General features: G+C 42.4%; 1 protein-coding gene across 1 annotated transcript in view; it reads right to left on the reverse strand.

Annotated features, from left to right (window-relative positions):
- LOC127455526 (disks large-associated protein 2-like) overlaps positions 1-18751 on the reverse strand; it is a 224672-nt gene that overhangs the window by 46050 nt on the left and 159871 nt on the right. Inside the window, exon 4 of the mRNA XM_051723500.1 lies at positions 10556-10749. Coding sequence (XP_051579460.1) covers positions 10556-10749 — 194 coding nt within the window. The remainder of the gene's footprint in view (positions 1-10555; positions 10750-18751) is intronic.

Consider the following 18751-nt stretch of genomic DNA (forward strand, 5'->3'; position numbering starts at 1 on the left):
GCTTGTAAGACATGGACATGCTTGAGAGCCAACAGACAAAACTGCAGGTTTATTCTAATCTGAGATAATAGAAAGAAAACATGTTTTGAGTGTTTGCTGATGAAGTTAGAGAGTGTGGAGAGACTCTTCAGGATGCAAGGACAAATCAGATTCTGCTCTTGGTGATTCTTGAGCTACGAGCTCAAAAAATCAATACAATCAATGTGTCCCCCTGGTTTGCGCTGTGTGTGTCCTCCGCTGCTGCTGTGTGGGAGATTTCTGAGGCTCTGCTTCACGCTGTAACTACAACAGATTCTGAAGCTCAGAGAGGGCAGATGTTCCGCATGTATAATCTAAGCACTGCAGGGAGCTCCATTAAAGCTGTGTCATGTATAAAGCTATTTTAAAATTTTTAACAATAGTTTATGAAAATGTGGGGCTTTTGGTGCATTAATTTGCAAATACAGTACAAAGAAGACAAATGTGATAATTAAATGAGCTCCTCTCTACTGTATGTACTCAGTAAGCTGTAGATAAAATCTAAGTCAATTACATATATACTAAGAGATTCTAAAGCAGTTATGAGCGGGTCCAGATTAATTGCTTCACACTTTCGGTGCTGATTTTTGGGAAAATCTGTAAAGTTCTGCTGGATTGATTTAAACATGGTAAAATGTTTTACATAGAGCTGGGACTATACACTCCTATTGGTGGCTGAAAACATAATTAAATTAGTACAGGATAATGTACAGGCAACCAGTCTGTATCACAAAATAAACCCAGGTACGATGATCAGTATCACCCTGAAGGGGTTTATTTTGCAATAACTGACCAGCTGGCTGTACATTATCCCCTGTAGTAAGCTATTTTACTGTAAATCATTATATGTTAGCAGAACTAAAAACAAGATCAACAGGCAACCGGTTACATCAAGTTTTTAAGTTAATAAATTCCCAAGTTTAAGTTAGTAGAACTTTTATGTTTTGATTTTGTACTACACATGCATGTTAATTGCTCTTAACTTAAAATATTGAGTAAGCTAACTAATTCATTTTAATAGCACTTAACTTAAAATTTAACTATTTGACTGAACTTAAAATTACCATGTAAGCTCAACTTAAATACTTCAAGTAGAGGGAACCTAACAATTTAGGTTATTTCTAGTTAGAACTAGCTAGTACAGTGAACACTAGCACGCTGAATGCATGCTAACTGGAAAACTATGCTTTGATTAGCACAGCAATTGCCTAACAAGTAAAGTAATATACTGTAGAATAATCTTAAATTGTACCTATCCTCAAGCTAAGCTCAAACTCCACTATTCACCATAATTGTAACCCCCAAAATTTCAACATAACAGAAACTCTTCTAAGTAACATAACAAAACATTAAACACTAACAAGTCTCCCCCTTTACATTCATTTACACAAAGACACATTATAACACTTAATTTGAACATTTACTCAGTTGTACAGTTTCTGTAAATTTAAAAAGACAAGTTCATTAAACTCAAAACAATAAAATACATTAATTTTACTTAAAATGTGTCAGTTTTGTAAACTCAAAAGAAAGAGAAAGTTCTAAATACTCATCAAGGTTATTTTATTTGATTTTATTTGTATGTAAAATAATTAACAAGCTATTCTGATTATTTTGCGAATGAAAGGCATTCAAATTCTGTGGAAATCTACAAAGCTTTCTTCAGAGGTCTGTGGGTGCTAGATTTCGGTAGGGCTTACTTATGAGTGGGATGCTCTCTTGTGCCATTCAAATGTGTAGGTGGTCCACACTACTGTTTTGTGCAATGCATCACTGAACTGATGATCTCTAATAACACTGAATGGAGATCAGCTCCACCAAAGGTTCTTGTGTCTCATCAGTCTGAGGAGCTGCTGTTGGCTGTGTGTCATCAGCACCCTCTCACAGTCTTCCTGTATTCTCTGTGGATTTCCATCAGCTCTTTTTCAGTGGGGCTGGGCCATGCAGAGATAAATGAGGCTGTCTCCAGTGATCAGCTTGCATGCACTCTAAAAGCTTACCATACTTTGATATGTTGTCACTGCATCATGACGCCACCCAGGCTGCCAAGTTCTGCACTTTTCCATCAAAATGTACAGCTGTTCTTATCAGCAGTGGCTTTGTGGAAAATGTATTCTCCACATTATGTCTTCAGCTGCTGAAATGACCAGCTTAGACAAACATGAATTTCCATGCTGGTCCAAGCTAGTTTATGCTGGTTTGGTGCTGGCCTAGCTGGGCAGACTCTAGTACATTGGTACCAGAAAGCAAAACACACCATACGCAGGTGACCACTCACGCTGGTCTATTCAGCAGAAATATCAGTAATCAACAAATGGCCCCTTAGTGAGGGCAGAAATGTTTAAGCATGCATTAAAACAGCTTCTGGAGGATCCACAAGAGCATATTTGGGAAGATTTCTGGCCTCCAACATCATCCTGCACATGTGTTTTAGAGCTGATCAGATGGCCAGTTTGAATCTGAGGCTTTTCTTTTCAAGTCTGATTTTCATGCCAGGGTTTTGCATGACAGAAGGCAATGGTGGGTGACACAACACATCTCATGTGTAAATGCCACAGAAAACTGGCAGTGGATGTGGATCACATGGGATCTTCAAAGACGGTGCGAATATCACACACCAACTCTGAAAGACCACAAAGAGATACAAAACTGAACCCAAACATCACATTTTGACAGTGTAAAATTATTTGTGCAGTGAAATGTTATTCACATGTTTCCATTACTGCTTTTTAAAATAAGTATTTTATTGTCTTCTACAATCAGAATGGTATTTGCATGGTGAAGGGAACATGAATGAAAAGTTGTTTGAAAGGCACCGTAACCAATTAATTTGTCTTTAAAAAATAGCTCATACTGGTTTGATTAGTTCCTTATTTTTCCTTATTATCCATGTCTATAACTTTGAGGTCATCTATATGCTTGTGTACCCTCTAAAAGTTGACAAAATAGATCTAAAACTTACAGTCTTTCATTTCCGAAAATCGAAGCAAAAATATTGATGACTCATCTTGCACTCCAAATCTTTGTCTTAAAAAATATTTTATGGGGTCTTTTAAGGTCATTGGCTTCTGTCTGTGCATTAAGAAAGTTTTAAAGATAGCTGATCACTGGATGAGACCCAATATCACAGATATTTTTCTTGGTATACATTACATTTCTGTATGTTTCACCATAAATCTCAGTCATGTACTCCAGTCATGATACATGCTATCATCCAGTTTTGTGTAGTGTGGTTAGATTAAGGGTCGAACTTGGGAGCCCCAATCACCTCTGATATTTGAGAAAAGGCCAATGAGAATTGGCGAGTGGAATTTGCATGCCACTCCCCCGGACATACAGTTGCAATCAAAATTATTCAACCCCCCTGACCAGCAATACATTCTGGTGATGTGAATTAAAACACATCAACTAAAACCTCAGTAAACAGTCAAAATAAGTTTTTAATACACATTTGAGTGATTCTGAGAACAAAGAGTTCGGTTTACCCACAAGACGCAGTTACAATGGGAACAGGTCGCATCAGCTGTTTTGACCTTTTCTTTTTTCCTCTATGAAAATGAAAATTCACTTAGCTGGGACCAAGATATATTCGCACCGGGAAAGGTGTTCTTTTCCCCCACGTAGAAAGGACACCGTGGAGACCACATCCTGCCCAAAGGGAGGTTAAAATGTGGAGAGCACATCAAATGGACTTATCCACTGGGAAGTACCACACATGGAAAGTAGTCCCTGCACTAGGTCCTACCTGGAAGGGAGCAGCTCTACATGTGCAGCGACTGGTGGCAGAGCAGAGCTCTGCCCAGGGGAAGACACATGTTTAACGTCAGGGAAACCGTACCATGGAAAACACCTCATATGGGATTACTGACAGGGAACCACTACATATGGAGCATCTATCCCAAGTACAGGGGCTGAACTGACAGGGTGTACTTCATGAGTACTGGGCCTGGCATCGAATTCCTCCACCGAATTTGCTGCCACAGGGTGCTGGGGGAGGAAAGACATCCAGGGTTCACCGGACTCGGGAACTCACGTGGATGAAAAAGCGCACGTTATCCCCTCAGGGAGGGGAAAGGCGCTGAGTGCAATCGGTACACCCAGCCAGCTGCCCGCATATTTATCTGTCCGCACCTGCTAAAACACGGGACAAAACTGGCTCAACCCGGAGATTGTAAAATCTTGCAAAGGTATTGGGTGTTGCCCAGCCTGCTGCTCTACAGATGTCTGTTAGAGAGGCGCCGTTCGCCAGGGCCCAGGAGGATGCCATACCCCTTGTGGAGTGTGCTTGTACTCCCAGGGGGCATAGCGCGCCCTGGGCCTGGTATGCCAAAGCGATGGCATCCACAATCCAGTGGGCAATCCTCTGTTTGGAGACAGCCTTCCCCTTCTGCTGTCCAAAACAGACAAAGAGCTGCTCAGAGCATCTAAAGCACTCTGTGCGGTCCAAGTAAACATGCAAGGCGCATACCAGATACAGCAACGATAAGGCTGGGTCTGCCTCCTCCCGGGGCTGCGCTTGCAAGTTCACCACTTGATCCCTAAAAGGGGTAGTGGGAAGCTTGGGCACATAGCCCGGCCAGGGTCTCAGGATCACATGAGAGTATGCCAGACCGAACTCTTGGCACATTTCGCTGACAGAGAACACCTGCAGGTCCCCAACCCTCTTGAAGGAAGTGAGTACAGTCAGGAGGGCCGTCTTCAATAAGAGGGCTTTTAGCCTGACTGACTCCAGGGGCTAAAATGGGGCTCTCTGTAGGCCCAGCAAGACTAGGGAATGAGGTGTGGCCTAGGAGGATTCAACCTCCTGGTGCCTCTAAGGAACCTGATGATCAGGTTGTTCTTCCCCAAGGACTTACCATCTACCGCTATGGCGGCCACATACACTTTTAAGGTCGAGGGGGACAGCCGCCCCTTCAACTTCTCCTGCAGGAAGGAAAGCACCGACTTGACTGTGCATCTCTGTGGGTCTTCACCTCGGGAAGAACACCAATTCACGAACAGATGGCACTTCAAGGCATACAGCTGCCTCGTAGAGTGATAGTGATAGTGTCTACCACTGCCGGTGGTAGCCCACTTAGGTCTTCTGCGTCCCGTCCAGGGGCCAGACATGGAGGTTCCAGAGGTCTGGGTGCGGGTGCCAAATCGTGCCCCGTCCCTGAGAAAGGAGGTCCTTCCTCAGGGGAATTTGCCAGGGAGGGGTTGTTGTGAGGAGCGTGAGCTCCGAGAACCAAGTCTGGGTGGGCCAGTACGGTGCCACCAACATTACTTGTTCTTCGTCCTCCCTGACTTTGCACAGAGTCTGTGCAAGCAGGCTCACTGGGGGAAATGCATATTTGTGCAGGCCCCGGGGCCAGCTGTGTGCCAATGTTTCTGTGCTGAGAGGGGCCTCGGTCAGGGAGTACCATAGCGGGCAGTGGGAGGATTCCTGGGAAGCAAACAGGTCTACCTGCGCTTCGCCGATTCGACTCCAAATCAGCTGAACCACCTAGGGTTGGATTCTCCACTCTCCACTGAGCATCACCTGTCATGACAGCATGTCTGCTGTGTGATTGAGTTCTCCTGGGATGTGAGTGGCCCACAATGAATTCAGTCGCTGCTGACTCCAAAGGAGGAGATGGCGGGCAGGCGAGTTGCGACATGCGATGTGAGCGTAAACTGCCTTGGCAATTTATATATGCTACCGTTGCCATGTTGTCTGTCCGGACTAACACGTGCTTGCCCTGTATCAAAGGCCGAAACCTCCACAGAGCCAGCAATACCGCCAGCAACTCGAGGCAGTCATTAAAAAAAAAATAAAAAAATTCTGTTGCACTTTATTCTATTTTGAATACTATTATGATGCTAGTGATACTTTGTAATACAGCACTTTTCATACCACTGTCTCCTAAGATGATTCGCTTATGTTTTACTCTCTTGTAAGTCGCTTTGGATAAAAGCGTCTGCCAAGTGAATAAATGTAAAATGTAAATGTAGTTGATATGCCAACGCAGTCAAGGTCCTGTCCAGGAGCCCGAGGCTGCATGCCCATTGCAAACGGTGCCCCAGCCTGACTTGGACATGTCTGTTGTGACAGCGACATGCCTGGACACTTGTTCTAGGGGAACCCCTGCCCGTAGAAATGCAAAGTCCGTCCAAGGGCTGAACGTGCGGCGACAGATCGGTGTGATAGCCACGTGATGCATACCACGGCGCCATGCCCATCTCATGACTCGAGTCTGAAGCCAGTGCTGAAGCGGTCTCATATGCATCAACCTGAGTGGTGTGCCCCGGGAGCCTCTGAAATTGTTTCAGTGGGACCGCTGTTCTTCCCCTGAATAACTTCAGGCAATTCAGCACCGACTGAGCATGCTTGCTCGTGAGGTGCACCGTCATAGTGACTGAGTCCAACTACATGTTGAGAAAAGAGATGCACTGCACCAGGGAGAGCTTGCTCTTTTCCCAGTTGACCCAAAGCCCCAATCGGCTGAGGTGTCTGAGCACCAAGTCCCTGTGCACACAGAATAAATCTTGAGAGTGAGCTAGAATCAGCTAGTCGTTGAGATAATTGAGGATGCGGACGCCCACTTCCCTTTGCGGGGAAAGGGCTGCCTTTGCGACTTTCGTAAAGACGCATAGCCTAGTTGGATCATCCTGACGAGCCAGCACGACAGGTTGGAGAGCTCTAACCATGCCTCCAGACTCCGTGCAAGGGGCACCAAGGGGACAATCACCTTTGACATACCTGCTGATGGGGCCTCGTGGCAGGGTGGAGTAGGAGCTGCCACGCGAGAGGTCTCGTGTCCCGAACTCGTGGCTGTGCTCAGAGAGATATTAGAGCACTTACCTCGCTCCGGGTACCCACCATAGGACCGGTCTGCAATGGGAGAGGAGGCTGGGCATCCTTGTGGCACATCACATATGCCTGATCGTGGGTATGTTTGTGTCACAGCTGGGTGTGCGAAGGCAGAGGACTCGCATCCGCAGCGCCCCTTCTGCGAGTGTTCGATGTACGGCTGTTGTGACAATGATGGCTGTAGATATTGAGTGTGTGACCCAGAGAATGAGGAAACCACTCTTTTTTTTAAATGAAAGTGCCGGAGCCCCTTGGGCATGCGGTAAAACCATAAAAAAAGGGAACAAAAGATTCTCCTCCCGGCCCTTCACCGGGGGATGGAGTGGTCTGTGTACCACCTCCTGGTTGACAGTGGGTCTCCTCCCCCCTGGGTCACCCGTCTCAGGGACACTTTGAAGCCCTCCTGGGGTTCATGGCGCTAGACCGAAGGATGGGGGCATCAACTTCCTGCGGGAGGCTCAACGGTGAGGCCAAGCCATTGGCTCGGGCTGTGGCGGAGCCGGTGTTGCTGCCATAGGTGGATGCCCTCGGCGACGCGCAGACAGGGTACGGGATCTCGGAGGCTTTTAGGTGGAATCACGCTGGGCCAGGATGTGCTGGATTGCCTCCATCTGCTTCTTGACTGCTGAGAACTGCTGGGCAAAGTCCTTGACAGAGTCACCGAACAGACAACCTTGAGAGATGGGGGCGTCAAGAAAGCAAACTTTGTCAGCGTCCCTCATCTCTGCAAGGTTGAGACACAGGTGGAGCTCCTGGACCACCATAGTGGACATCGCCTGCCAAAAAGCCTACGCTGTGACCTTCGTCGCCTGCAGGGCGAGGTCGGTCACCGAGCGCAGCTCCTGCATCAATCCCGGGTCAGGAGTACCCTCGTGCAGCTCTTTCAGAGTCTTGGCCTGTTGGACCTGCAGGAGGGCCATGTCATGCAAGTTGGAGGCAGCCTGTCCAGCAGCACTGTAAGCCTTGGCTGTCAAGGACGACGTGAACTTACAGGCCTTGGACGGGAGCCTAGGACAATTCTGCCAGGTGGCGGCGTTTTGCGGGCACAGGTGCACCGCAATCGCCTGCTCCACCCGAGGAACCTCCGTGTACCCCCTGGCCGCCCCTCCATCAAGGGTAGTGAGAGTGGAGGAACTCACGAAGCGGAATCGGGCAGTAAACAAGTCACGACTTCATGAGCTCCTCATGCACCTCCGGGAAGAAAGGAACTGGGGCAGAGCGTGGCTGTGTGCGGCGCTCTGAGCCCAGGGACCAATCGTCCAACCGCGAACGCTCAGGGTAGGTTGGAGGGTTCCACTCTAGCCAGACGCTCATGGCAGCCTGGGAAAGCATGGCTGTCAGCTCCGCGTTGGCCTCTGACTGGGTGATCGCACCAGATGGTGGGAGCCCAGCCGAGTCCTCAGCGTCAGACTGCAAAAGCCCGCTCTCCAATGCTGTGATCGATACCTCATCCTCATCTCGAGCCCCTAATGAGACATAAAGCCCGCCCTGGGGCGAGCCACCTGACTCATCCATGAACTCGACCAGCCCCCACCGCTAGCCGTCACGGCCTTGTGCATGTAAGCAGAAGGACCAGGGCGGGGAGCAGCTGGAGTGGCTTTCCCTCTATGAAAGAAAGAAAGCCGCGATCTCAACATCGCCATGGTCATGTTCTCGCAGTGAGAACATGAACCATCCACGAACGCTGTCTCAGCGTGACTACGACCCAAACATGTGAGACAGCGATCGTGGCCGTCAGAGGAAGAGAGATATCGACCGCACCCAGGAACTGCACATAGACGGAAAGTCATGTTTAAAAAGACGCTCTCCGTCAGTGCTTACTCTTTTAGAGAAAAAATACTCTTTTAGTGTGGCTGCTGAAGCACCCAGGGGCATTCTCTGCACTTATCTGTGTGAGGAGGGAGAACCCACTGTAAATGTGCTGTATATCCACCAGCTTCAAACACTCTTAGAAGTGAATGGAATGCCAGTGGATTTAGTCTACTCTGATCGGCTCCGAAGAACAAATCTGAATGAGTGGATGCAAGCCATCTCCTTTTATACCCGTATGTCCGGGGGAGTGGCATGCAAATTCCACTCGCCAATTCTCATTGGCCTTTTCTCAAATATCAGAGGTGATTGGGGCTCCCAAGTTCAAACCCTAGTGTCACTACATCGACACAACATCGAGTGAGTGACAGATAGGGAACTTAATACAGATATAATGGAACATATCTGACGGTGGAATCCCTGCTGCAAAACAATCTTAATACTGTATGAATATAATTTTTATAATAAAAGCAGTGAATACACTGTTTCATGCACCTACTCAGGGGAAGAGCTCGTTTGATGTGCTACACTCACTTTCATTAGATGTACTTTGAGAGAGGCTGACTTGCCAAATTTATAACATCATGTTTCAATGCTTTGCATAATGGTGTACAGCCCCTGTAATACTGAGCAGAAAATAATCATTGTGTCTAGGAAAGAACAAAGGCACCAGGTAGAATTGTCTGAGAGTGATGGGTATAGGAAAAGAGGAGCAGTTACACAGGATTATCTCAAAATGTAGTCCAATGTTGGCTACAGAAGAAACAATATTGGGACTTTTTCTAAAGTCTGGGAGAAAATATTTTAAATTTTAAACCACTTTGTGTTCCAGAAATCTATAACTGTGAAACAAAATGCAGATGCCTTTTTTGTAGATATTACTGATGTTTTGTCCATTTAATGACATGTTCAGTGCAATCAGCAAGGCATTTCTCTACACTACAGAGCAGGCCTAGACAAAATCTGCAGCCTTTTCCTTCACAATTTATGATGTTTAGGCGGGAAGATTTATGATAAAATGTGTTAAACCGAAGACCCTTTAAGGCAAGTCAGTTCACTCGGTGGCCATATTGGTAAAGGCCCTGGGCAGCTATTTCCAGTATTTCCATGCAAGAACAGCCCCAATGTACTTGAATAGGCAAAGGCAGAATTCTCCAAAAATATTGGTCCAGATTACATTGCAGTAACATATTTCAAATCAAATCAGAGTACCATGAATTATTTTTCTTTAGCTCAAATCACGCAAAAACAGTATTTTTTAAGGCCGATCTAGCTAATGCACCTGCAAATTTTTTGGAATAAACAAACAGGTGATTGGCTCTTTTAAAAATGTAAAGAGAGACTTCCATTTATATAGCCAACATGTTGACCACTGGAATACTTCTATCATAAAATCAATTGGATTTTTTTAAATAATGTGGGAATAAAGCCACCATAAGTGCTTTTTGATACGTAGCACCAGTGAAAAACAAGAAACAGTTGGTTCTGTTTTAGCAGGTGTCTCTGTGAACTGAATGTACCATTTTCAGCAACTCGTTTCAAAGATTATATGTGTGTTTGTCATCTTAATTGCTTAAATTTTATACTCAAATTTACCGGCACTGCTAAACATCGGTTCCAAGGAGTAAGCCAGGGAGCCCCATTCTCATTTTAGAGCATCTATAATGTGTTATCTTTGATGTTGCTGCAGATGTTTAAACTCTATTGACATGATGACTCTTAAAGATAATGGATATGCATATTCAACAAACAGGATCTCATGCATGCAGAACCTGGGCCTCTGTGACAGTGAACAAATAATTAGATAATGATTATGACTCTGCGTGTTAATCATTCTGCCTGTATGACTGGATGAGGTTTTTAATGAGGTTCACTGGCTTATAAATCAGTGTGTACCTCTGGTCTGAAAGTTGTCTTTGCAGCACAGATTTAACAAGTGCATCAGGCCGAACACTTTTCTGCGGGGAATTTTTAGGGCTGCCATCAGAGTCCCCGCTGTCCTGATCACCCATGGCTTTAACGTAACTGCTGCTCCGCATCCTTCTACATGGGATTTCGTCATCTCTCCCTCCCCATTCATCCTGAGGGACCTGTAAACACACACACACATACACACTTGTTTTGGATGTCTATATAATTATTTGATATTAAAGCAGTCCCGCATGTACATATACAGTGGCTCTGAAAGGTATTTGGACATTTAAGCCACACTCACAAATCACATTTTTGTGTTTTATAAAAAAAGAAAATTATAATAAAGTGGCATATATTTAAATGAAATATAGCACAAACACACTTTTCAAGCAAAACATTTAATAAAAGAGGTTTGTTAAGTATGGAAGTATGTAAAAAAAAAAAGAAATAATAATAACAAAAAGACATACAGGTGCATCTCAATAAATTAGAATGTCGTGGAAAAGTTCATTTATTTCAGTAATTCAACTCAAATTGTGAAACTCGTGTATTAAATAAATTCAATGCACACAGACTGAAGTAGTTTAAGTCTTTTGTTCTTTTAATTGTGATGATTTTGGCTCACATTTAACAAAAACCCACCAATTCACTATCTCAAAAAATTAGAATATGGTGACATGCCAATCAGCTAATCAACTCAAAACACCTGCAAAGGTTTCCTGAGCCTTCAAAATGGTCTCTCAGTTTGGTTCACTAGGCTACACAATCATGGGGAAGATTGCTGATCTGACAGTTGTCCAGAAGACAATCATTGACACCCTTCACAAGGAGGGTAAGCCACAAACATTCATTGCCAAAGAAGCTGGCTGTTCACAGAGTGCTGTATCCAAGCATGTTAACAGAAAGTTGTGTGGAAGGAAAAAGTGTGGAAGAAAAAGATGCACAACCAACCGAGAGAACCACAGCCTTATGAGGATTGTCAAGCAAAATCGATTCAAGAATTTGGGTGAACTTCACAAGGAATGGACTGAGGCTGGGGTCAAGGCATCAAGAGCCACCACACACAGACGTGTCAAGGAATTTGGCTACAGTTGTCGTATTCCTCTTGTTAAGCCACTCCTGAACCACAGACAACGTCAGAGGCGTCTTACCTGGGCTAAGGAGAAGAAGAACTGGACTGTTGCCCAGTGTTCCAAAGTCCTCTTTTCAGATGAGAGCAAGTTTCGTATTTCATTTGGAAACCAAGGTCCTAGAGTCTGGAGGAAGGGTGGAGAAGCTCATAGCCCAAGTTGCTTGAAGTCCAGTGTTAAGTTTCCACAGTCTGTGATGATTTGGGGTGCAATGTCATCTGCTGGTGTCGGTCCATTATGTTTTTTGAAAACCAAAGTCACTGCACCCGTTTACCAAGAAATTTTGGAGCACTTCATGCTTCCTTCTGCTGACCAGCTTTTTAAAGATGCTGATTTCATTTTCCAGCAGGATTTGGCACTTGCACACACTGCCAAAAGCACCAAAAGTTGGTTAAATGACCATGGTGTTGGTGTGCTTGACTGGCCAGCAAACTCACCGGACCTGAACCCCATAGAGAATCTATGGGGTATTGTCAAGAGGAAAATGAGAAACAAGAGACCAAAAAATGCAGATGAGCTGAAGGCCACTGTCAAAGAAACCTGGGCTTCCATACCACCTCAGTAGTGCCACAAACTGATCACCTCCATGCCACGCCGAATTGAGGCAGTAATTAGAGCAAAAGGAGCCCCTACCAAGTATTGAGTACATATACAGTAAATGAACATACTTTCCAGAAGGCCAACAATTCACTAAAAATGTTTTTTTTATTGGTCTTATGATGTATTCTAATTTTTTGAGATAGTGAATTGGTGGGTTTTTGTTAAATGTGAGCCAAAATCATCACAATTAAAAGAACCAAAGACTTAAACTACTTCAGTCTGTGTGCACTGAATTTATTTAATACACGAGTTTCACAATTTGAGTTGAATTACTGAAATAAATGAACTTTTCCACGACATTCTAATTTATTGAGATGCACCTGTACTATTAAAAAATGAAGCCAAAAAGTATTGGAACACTTTCTGGTTGTGTACAGTACATCCACGAAAAGTGACCTTAGTACCAGAGGGTTAAAATTAATTGAAAAAATGGCTAAGGAAGGCAAATATACTGTAGATTGAGAAAACGTATAGCATCAGTTGTTTGCACAAATGAAATTATTACATTTTAAGTGACTCTGAGCCACTTTAAACTGTCTTATATATTATGCTGGAATGAGAGATAAGAGTGATTGAAAAAGAGATAAACAGTTGTTAGCAAAGTTTTTTTGTTTTTTTTTTTCATCAAATCGAGTTTAATCTTGGAAATACTTTCTTGTTTACAAATAAAAAGAACAGAAAAGTTGGTTTAGCTTCTCACTGAGAGACAAAAAATGCTTTCCCCAGCATTAGAGCACTCCTCTTGTGCAAAGGCGAAAAGAAGTAGAGTAGCTTAAAAAGCATCCTCAGTACTATATGTCTATTTACTTGTCAAGTCATTTTTATTTATATAGTGCTTTTCACAACCCACATCGTTTCAAAGCAGATTTACAGAAACTCATGCATTAACAAAAAATTAAACTGTAATATCTATAAAGTCTTAGAGTGATTATTGTGTAGTAATATGACTGTAAATTGTGTATAAAAATTAAATAATTAAATAATAATTGTATTTAGAACCCCTGTGAGCAAGCTGAAGGCGACTGTGGCAAGGAACACAAAACTCCATAAGATGTTGGTTAATGGAGAAAAATAACCTTGGGTGAAACCAGGCTCACTGTGGGGGCCAGTTCTCCTCTGGCTAAACAACATGAATATAATGCCAATATTAGTTATTTGTGTGCAGTGCAAGTCATGGTTTAAAATTGGTAAACTAAGTAAGCGTTAAGGTCCAGTGTTTAAAAAATGTTTTATTTTATTTATTTTTTTTTTATGAACTGTAAGATTAATGACTAATGTCTTTGAAGTCCATCCTGGATTAACTGCAGAAGTTCACATAGATGCATTGTCCTTTGTTAGTTGGCTGATGAATGCTTTTGTTGGCAATAATTAATAGTCTATGTATTCCATTTCAAGAGTGTAGTCCATCATTAGACAAAGGTGATGCAGTCAGAGATCAATGAGGTGCATCGCAGATCGACCGGCAGGTCATTTCGGTGAGGTTCGGTGGGGTCTATCCTAATTCCAAGGTTCAGGCTGTGGCATATGAAGTATCCAATGTCTTACAGTTGGAGTTGGCATCAGTTCATCCACTGAAGTCCATCATAAAAGACTGAAGTGATGTCTGGCCAGCACCAGCTGTAGTTTGTCATCATCACTCAGCGACACATAGCAGTGGAGTCCAACACCAAGCAGGAACCCTGAGGTTAAGACATGGAAACAAATAGAATAATATTAGCATAGCTGCCATTCAATTTTATGCAGAGTTATAGATCATGATAGATGTTTCTGGTTCCGGCAGACCTAACTAAAGCAGCCTAATTGTGAGTTGATGGATAAATAAGGTGTATGCCTGGCTAAACAGATAAGTCTTTAGTCTAGACTTAAACTGAGTGAGTGTGTCTGCGTCCCGAACTGTGTTAGAGAGACTACTCCATAGTTTAGGAGCCAAATAGGAAAAGGTTCTACCTCCTTTTGTGGATTTTGATATTCTAGGAACTATTAACAAGCCAGAATTTTGTTTTGAATGTGATGGAATATAGCGTGTCAGAAAGTTACTTAAGTACTGTGGAGCTAGACCATTCAAAGCTTTGTATGTAGTTAACAGAATTTTAAAATTAATACGAAATATAACAGGTAGCCAATATAACGATGATAAAATGGGGCTAATATGATCATATTTTATGGTTCTAGTCAGCACTCTGGCAGCTGCATTTTGAACCAGTTGAAGTTTATTTATTGAACTTGCAGTACATCCTCCCAGTAATGCATTACAATAATCTAATCTTGAGGTCATGAACGCATGAATTAGTTTTTCAGCATCAGCAACATAGAGCATGTGTCATAAATTAGCAATATTTCTGTGGTGGAAGAATGCTGTTCTACAAACACTGGAAATGTGATTTTCAAAGGACAGATTGGTATCAAATAGAACACCTAAGTTCTTCACTGTAGAAGACAACGTAACAGTACATCCATTGAGATTACAATTATATTTTAGCAGCTTATTTTTAGAGATTTTTTGTCCAATAATTAGTATCTCTGTTTTGTCAGAATTGAGTAGAAGGACATTTCTGGCCATTCAGTCTTTGATTTCATTGATACACTGTGCTAATTTGAAGAATTGTGAGTTTTCATTGGGTTTAGAAGAAATATAAAGTTGGGTATCATTGGCATAACAGTGGAAACTTATTCCATTATTCCTGATAATATCTACCAGGGGAAGCATGTATAAGGAGAAAATACTTAACTTTTGTTTGATTTGACAATTCATCACTTACACATAAATAAATAGGACCTAAACCATGCTAATGCAAGTCTACTAATGCCAACACAATTCTGCAGCCTATTCAAGAGAATGTCGTGATCTATCATGTCGAATGCAGCACTAAGATCTAAAAGCACTAGAAGAGAAATATAGCTATGATCAGATGATAAGAGCAAGTCATTTGTAACTCTGATAAGTGCAAATCCTGACTGAAATTGTCCATATATACCATTTCTCTGTAGAAATGAACATAGTTGGGAGGACACTACCTTTTCTAGTATTTTCGACATAAATAGTAGATTTGAAATCGGTCTGTAATTAGCCAATTCTCCAGGATCAAGCTGTGGCTTCTTAATAAGTGGTTTGATAACTGCCATTTTAAAGTTTCTTGGGACATGTCCTAAGGATAGCGAGGAGTTAATAATATTAAGAAGAAGTTCTGAGATTACAAGGAATACCTCTTTTAAGAGCTTAGTTGGTATTGGATCTAACATACATGTTGTGGTTTTTGATTTTTTGATAAGTTTTAGTCTTCATGACCTATGACAGCAAAGGATTGAAGTTGCTCATGAGGAAAATTATGAAACACTGTTTTTTGAGGTGCTGTGACAGTTGATTGCACAGTTCCAATTTTATTTTATGTGCTGCGACAGAATATCTGGTTCAGTCGATGCTTTATTCCTAACCAATTTAGCCACAGTCCTGAATAAACACCTAGGATTGTTGTGGTTATTTTCTATAAGTTTGCTAAAATGGCAGCTTTTAGTGCCTGTCTGTAGCTACAGACACTATCCTTCCATACACCACAAAATACCTCTAATGTTTTATTTTTCCACTTGTGCTCTATTTTCCGAGCTGCTCTCTTGAGAGCATGAGTGTGAACATTGTACCATGGTGTGGGGCTTTTTTCTTTAATTTTCTTTGATCGAAGGGGGGTGACACTATCATGAGTGCTAGAGAAGGCTGTATTTATATTTTCTGTTATTACATCAAGTTCTTCTAGACTTTTTGGCTTACTGAATATGTGAGACAATTCTGGAAGATTATTAGTGATGCTATCATTAGTGGTCAAAAGAATAGTTCTACATGAACGATAGCATGGTGTAGATTGAGTGACATTAGCTGATCGCAGCAAACAAGAGATGAGGTAATGATCTGAGATGTCATCACTCTGCGGTAGAATTTCTACAGTATCAACATCAACTCCATATGACAGAATTAAATCTAGCGTATGATTATGGTGATGAGTTGGTCCTGTCACATTTTGTCTGCCTCCAATATCGATAAAAGCCAATCCCAATGTGTCATTTTCATTATCTATGTGAATGTTGAAGTCACCAAAAATTAAAGTTCTATCTATATTAACTACTATATCTGACAGAAGATGTGTAAATTCACCAAGGAAATCTGAGTACGTCCTGGGTGATCTATATAATGTAGCAAGGGCAAAAGATGACAGAGATTTTTTATTTATATCTGACAGTGTCACATTAAGGATTATTAGTTCAAAAGACTTGAACTTATATCCTGTCCTCTGAGTAACACCAAAAACTTCACTGTAAATTGCAGCAACACCTCCTCCTCGACCCTTCAGGTGAGGCTCGTGTTTATAACAATAACCTGGGGGAGTAGATTCATTTAAACTAATATATTCATCTGTTTTAATCCAGGTTTCAGTCAAACAGAACACATCCAAACTATGATCTGTAATAATTTCATTTATTGTTAGTGTTGTGGTAGAAAGAGATCTAATATTTAGTAGCCCTACCTTTATATGATGTTTATCTTCATTGTTTTTTTTTTCCAGGTTTGACCTTAATCAAATTTTTTCTAAATTATTTAGTTAGAGTTTTGTGTTTGGTAGTTTGGGAAACACAGTCTCTATGTGCTATCAAGGTGATACAGTCTCTATGTGTTGTAGTTTATGTGACCTGTGTGACGTCTCAAGGCAGCTAGCAGACATTTGGATTAACCAGTTTGTCTGCTTCCTGACCTGGGCCCCAGTTAATAAAATACTATCACTATTAAGACTATGAGTCAAATTACTAGAGAGGAGAGCGGCATCTTCCCTGGAGGGATGGAGTCCGTCTCTCTTTAGCAGGTCAGGTCTACCCCAAAAATTCTTCCAATTGTCTATAAATCCTATGCTATTCTCCGGACACCACTCAGACCCAGCCATTCAGTGACACCAATCTATTATAAACCTTGTCACCACAATGAGCAGGGAGGGGGCCAGAGCATATTACAGTGTCTGGCATCATTTTTGCAAGTTCACACACCTATTTAACATTATCTTTAGTGATCTTCAACTGGCAAAGGTGGACATCATTAGTGCCAACATGAATAATAATTTTTGAAAATTTATGTTTAGCATTAGGCAGCACTTTGATCTGATCTGATGTCAGATGCTCGAGCCCCGGAAATGCATTTTACAATGGTGGCTGGAGTCTCTATTTTCAAGTTCCTTAAAATAGAATCACCAATTATTAAGGCTCTTTCAACATGAGTCTCATTGGGTGCATCACTGATTGTGGAGAATCAACTGGAGACCCTAACAGGAACGGGAGAGTGGTATCGCTTTGCTGATCGAGTATGCTGCTGAGACGTCACACAAACTCCCTGCTGCAGGGGCTCTACAGCCGGAACCAAAGTGTGTGTGTTGCTCGCTGTTCTACCCACATCTAAAACAGTATCTACCGGATTCTCTTTCTCATTGACCTCCACTAGCATTCAGATGTGAGTCTCTAACTCTTTAACTTTCTCCATCAGCCTGACTAATTCCTTACATTTATCACATGTAAATCCCTCACTGCTGACGGAAAAGCTATAGTAAACATGTAGCATGCAATGCAGGAAGAAATAACATGAGCGGATGCCATGACTTACCGCAATTGTTTGTAGTTGTTGTTGTTATGGTTGTTGAGCGGCGAGGGTTTGAGATCGATGTGGTTCCTAGTCAGCAGATGTTTGAGATTGATGCAATAATCTGTGTAAAACACAGCGGAGAAAACGAATGTGCACAGTCGAGATACGAGATGTAGACAAGCAGAAAAAAAGAGAAAAAGCACGTGGTAAAATACACTCAGTTGAAACAGTAGAAAATCTGAAAAAAACCGAAGCACGCGGTAAAATTGCAAAGGATAAAAAGATGAATGTATAAGTATAAGAATTAGCAATGATAAGCAGGCTAGCAAGCTACAAATACTCGTGCAGCATGCCGGCAGCAACCGGAACAGGAACAGGGAGTCTTCAGTTTACTATGCAGTCAGCAAGGCCAAATAAATAAGAACAGCGTATGCAGCAACAGCCGAATGTTGATTAAACTCAAACTCCTCACCAAAAATCCATAACACACCGTGACATTGTCACGACTGTTATCCATGGCCTTTTACTGGCTGAAATTTGGTTTTTGCCACCTTTCCCAAAGAATGTCTTCATGGCAACCACTTATCACAGACTATCTTTTTATCTATTTATTGTCATGTTCTTAATGACTCTCTTTTCATGAATGAACAATGCCTATTTGTAATGTCATCACTGATCATGCAAAAGGAACGAGGCAAAGACAAATTTATGACATGTTCTTTTTATCCCCACAATAGCAGAGGCCAATTTCATCACCTAGCAACCGTCACCATCCTCATAACCTTCAGAACGCCACTTTACATTACTACTGTTAAAATCCTCTCAGAACAAAACACC

Source organism: Myxocyprinus asiaticus, chromosome 17 (assembly GCF_019703515.2).
Source record: "Myxocyprinus asiaticus isolate MX2 ecotype Aquarium Trade chromosome 17, UBuf_Myxa_2, whole genome shotgun sequence".
In the NCBI taxonomy this organism is placed as follows: Eukaryota; Metazoa; Chordata; class Actinopteri; order Cypriniformes; family Catostomidae; genus Myxocyprinus; species Myxocyprinus asiaticus.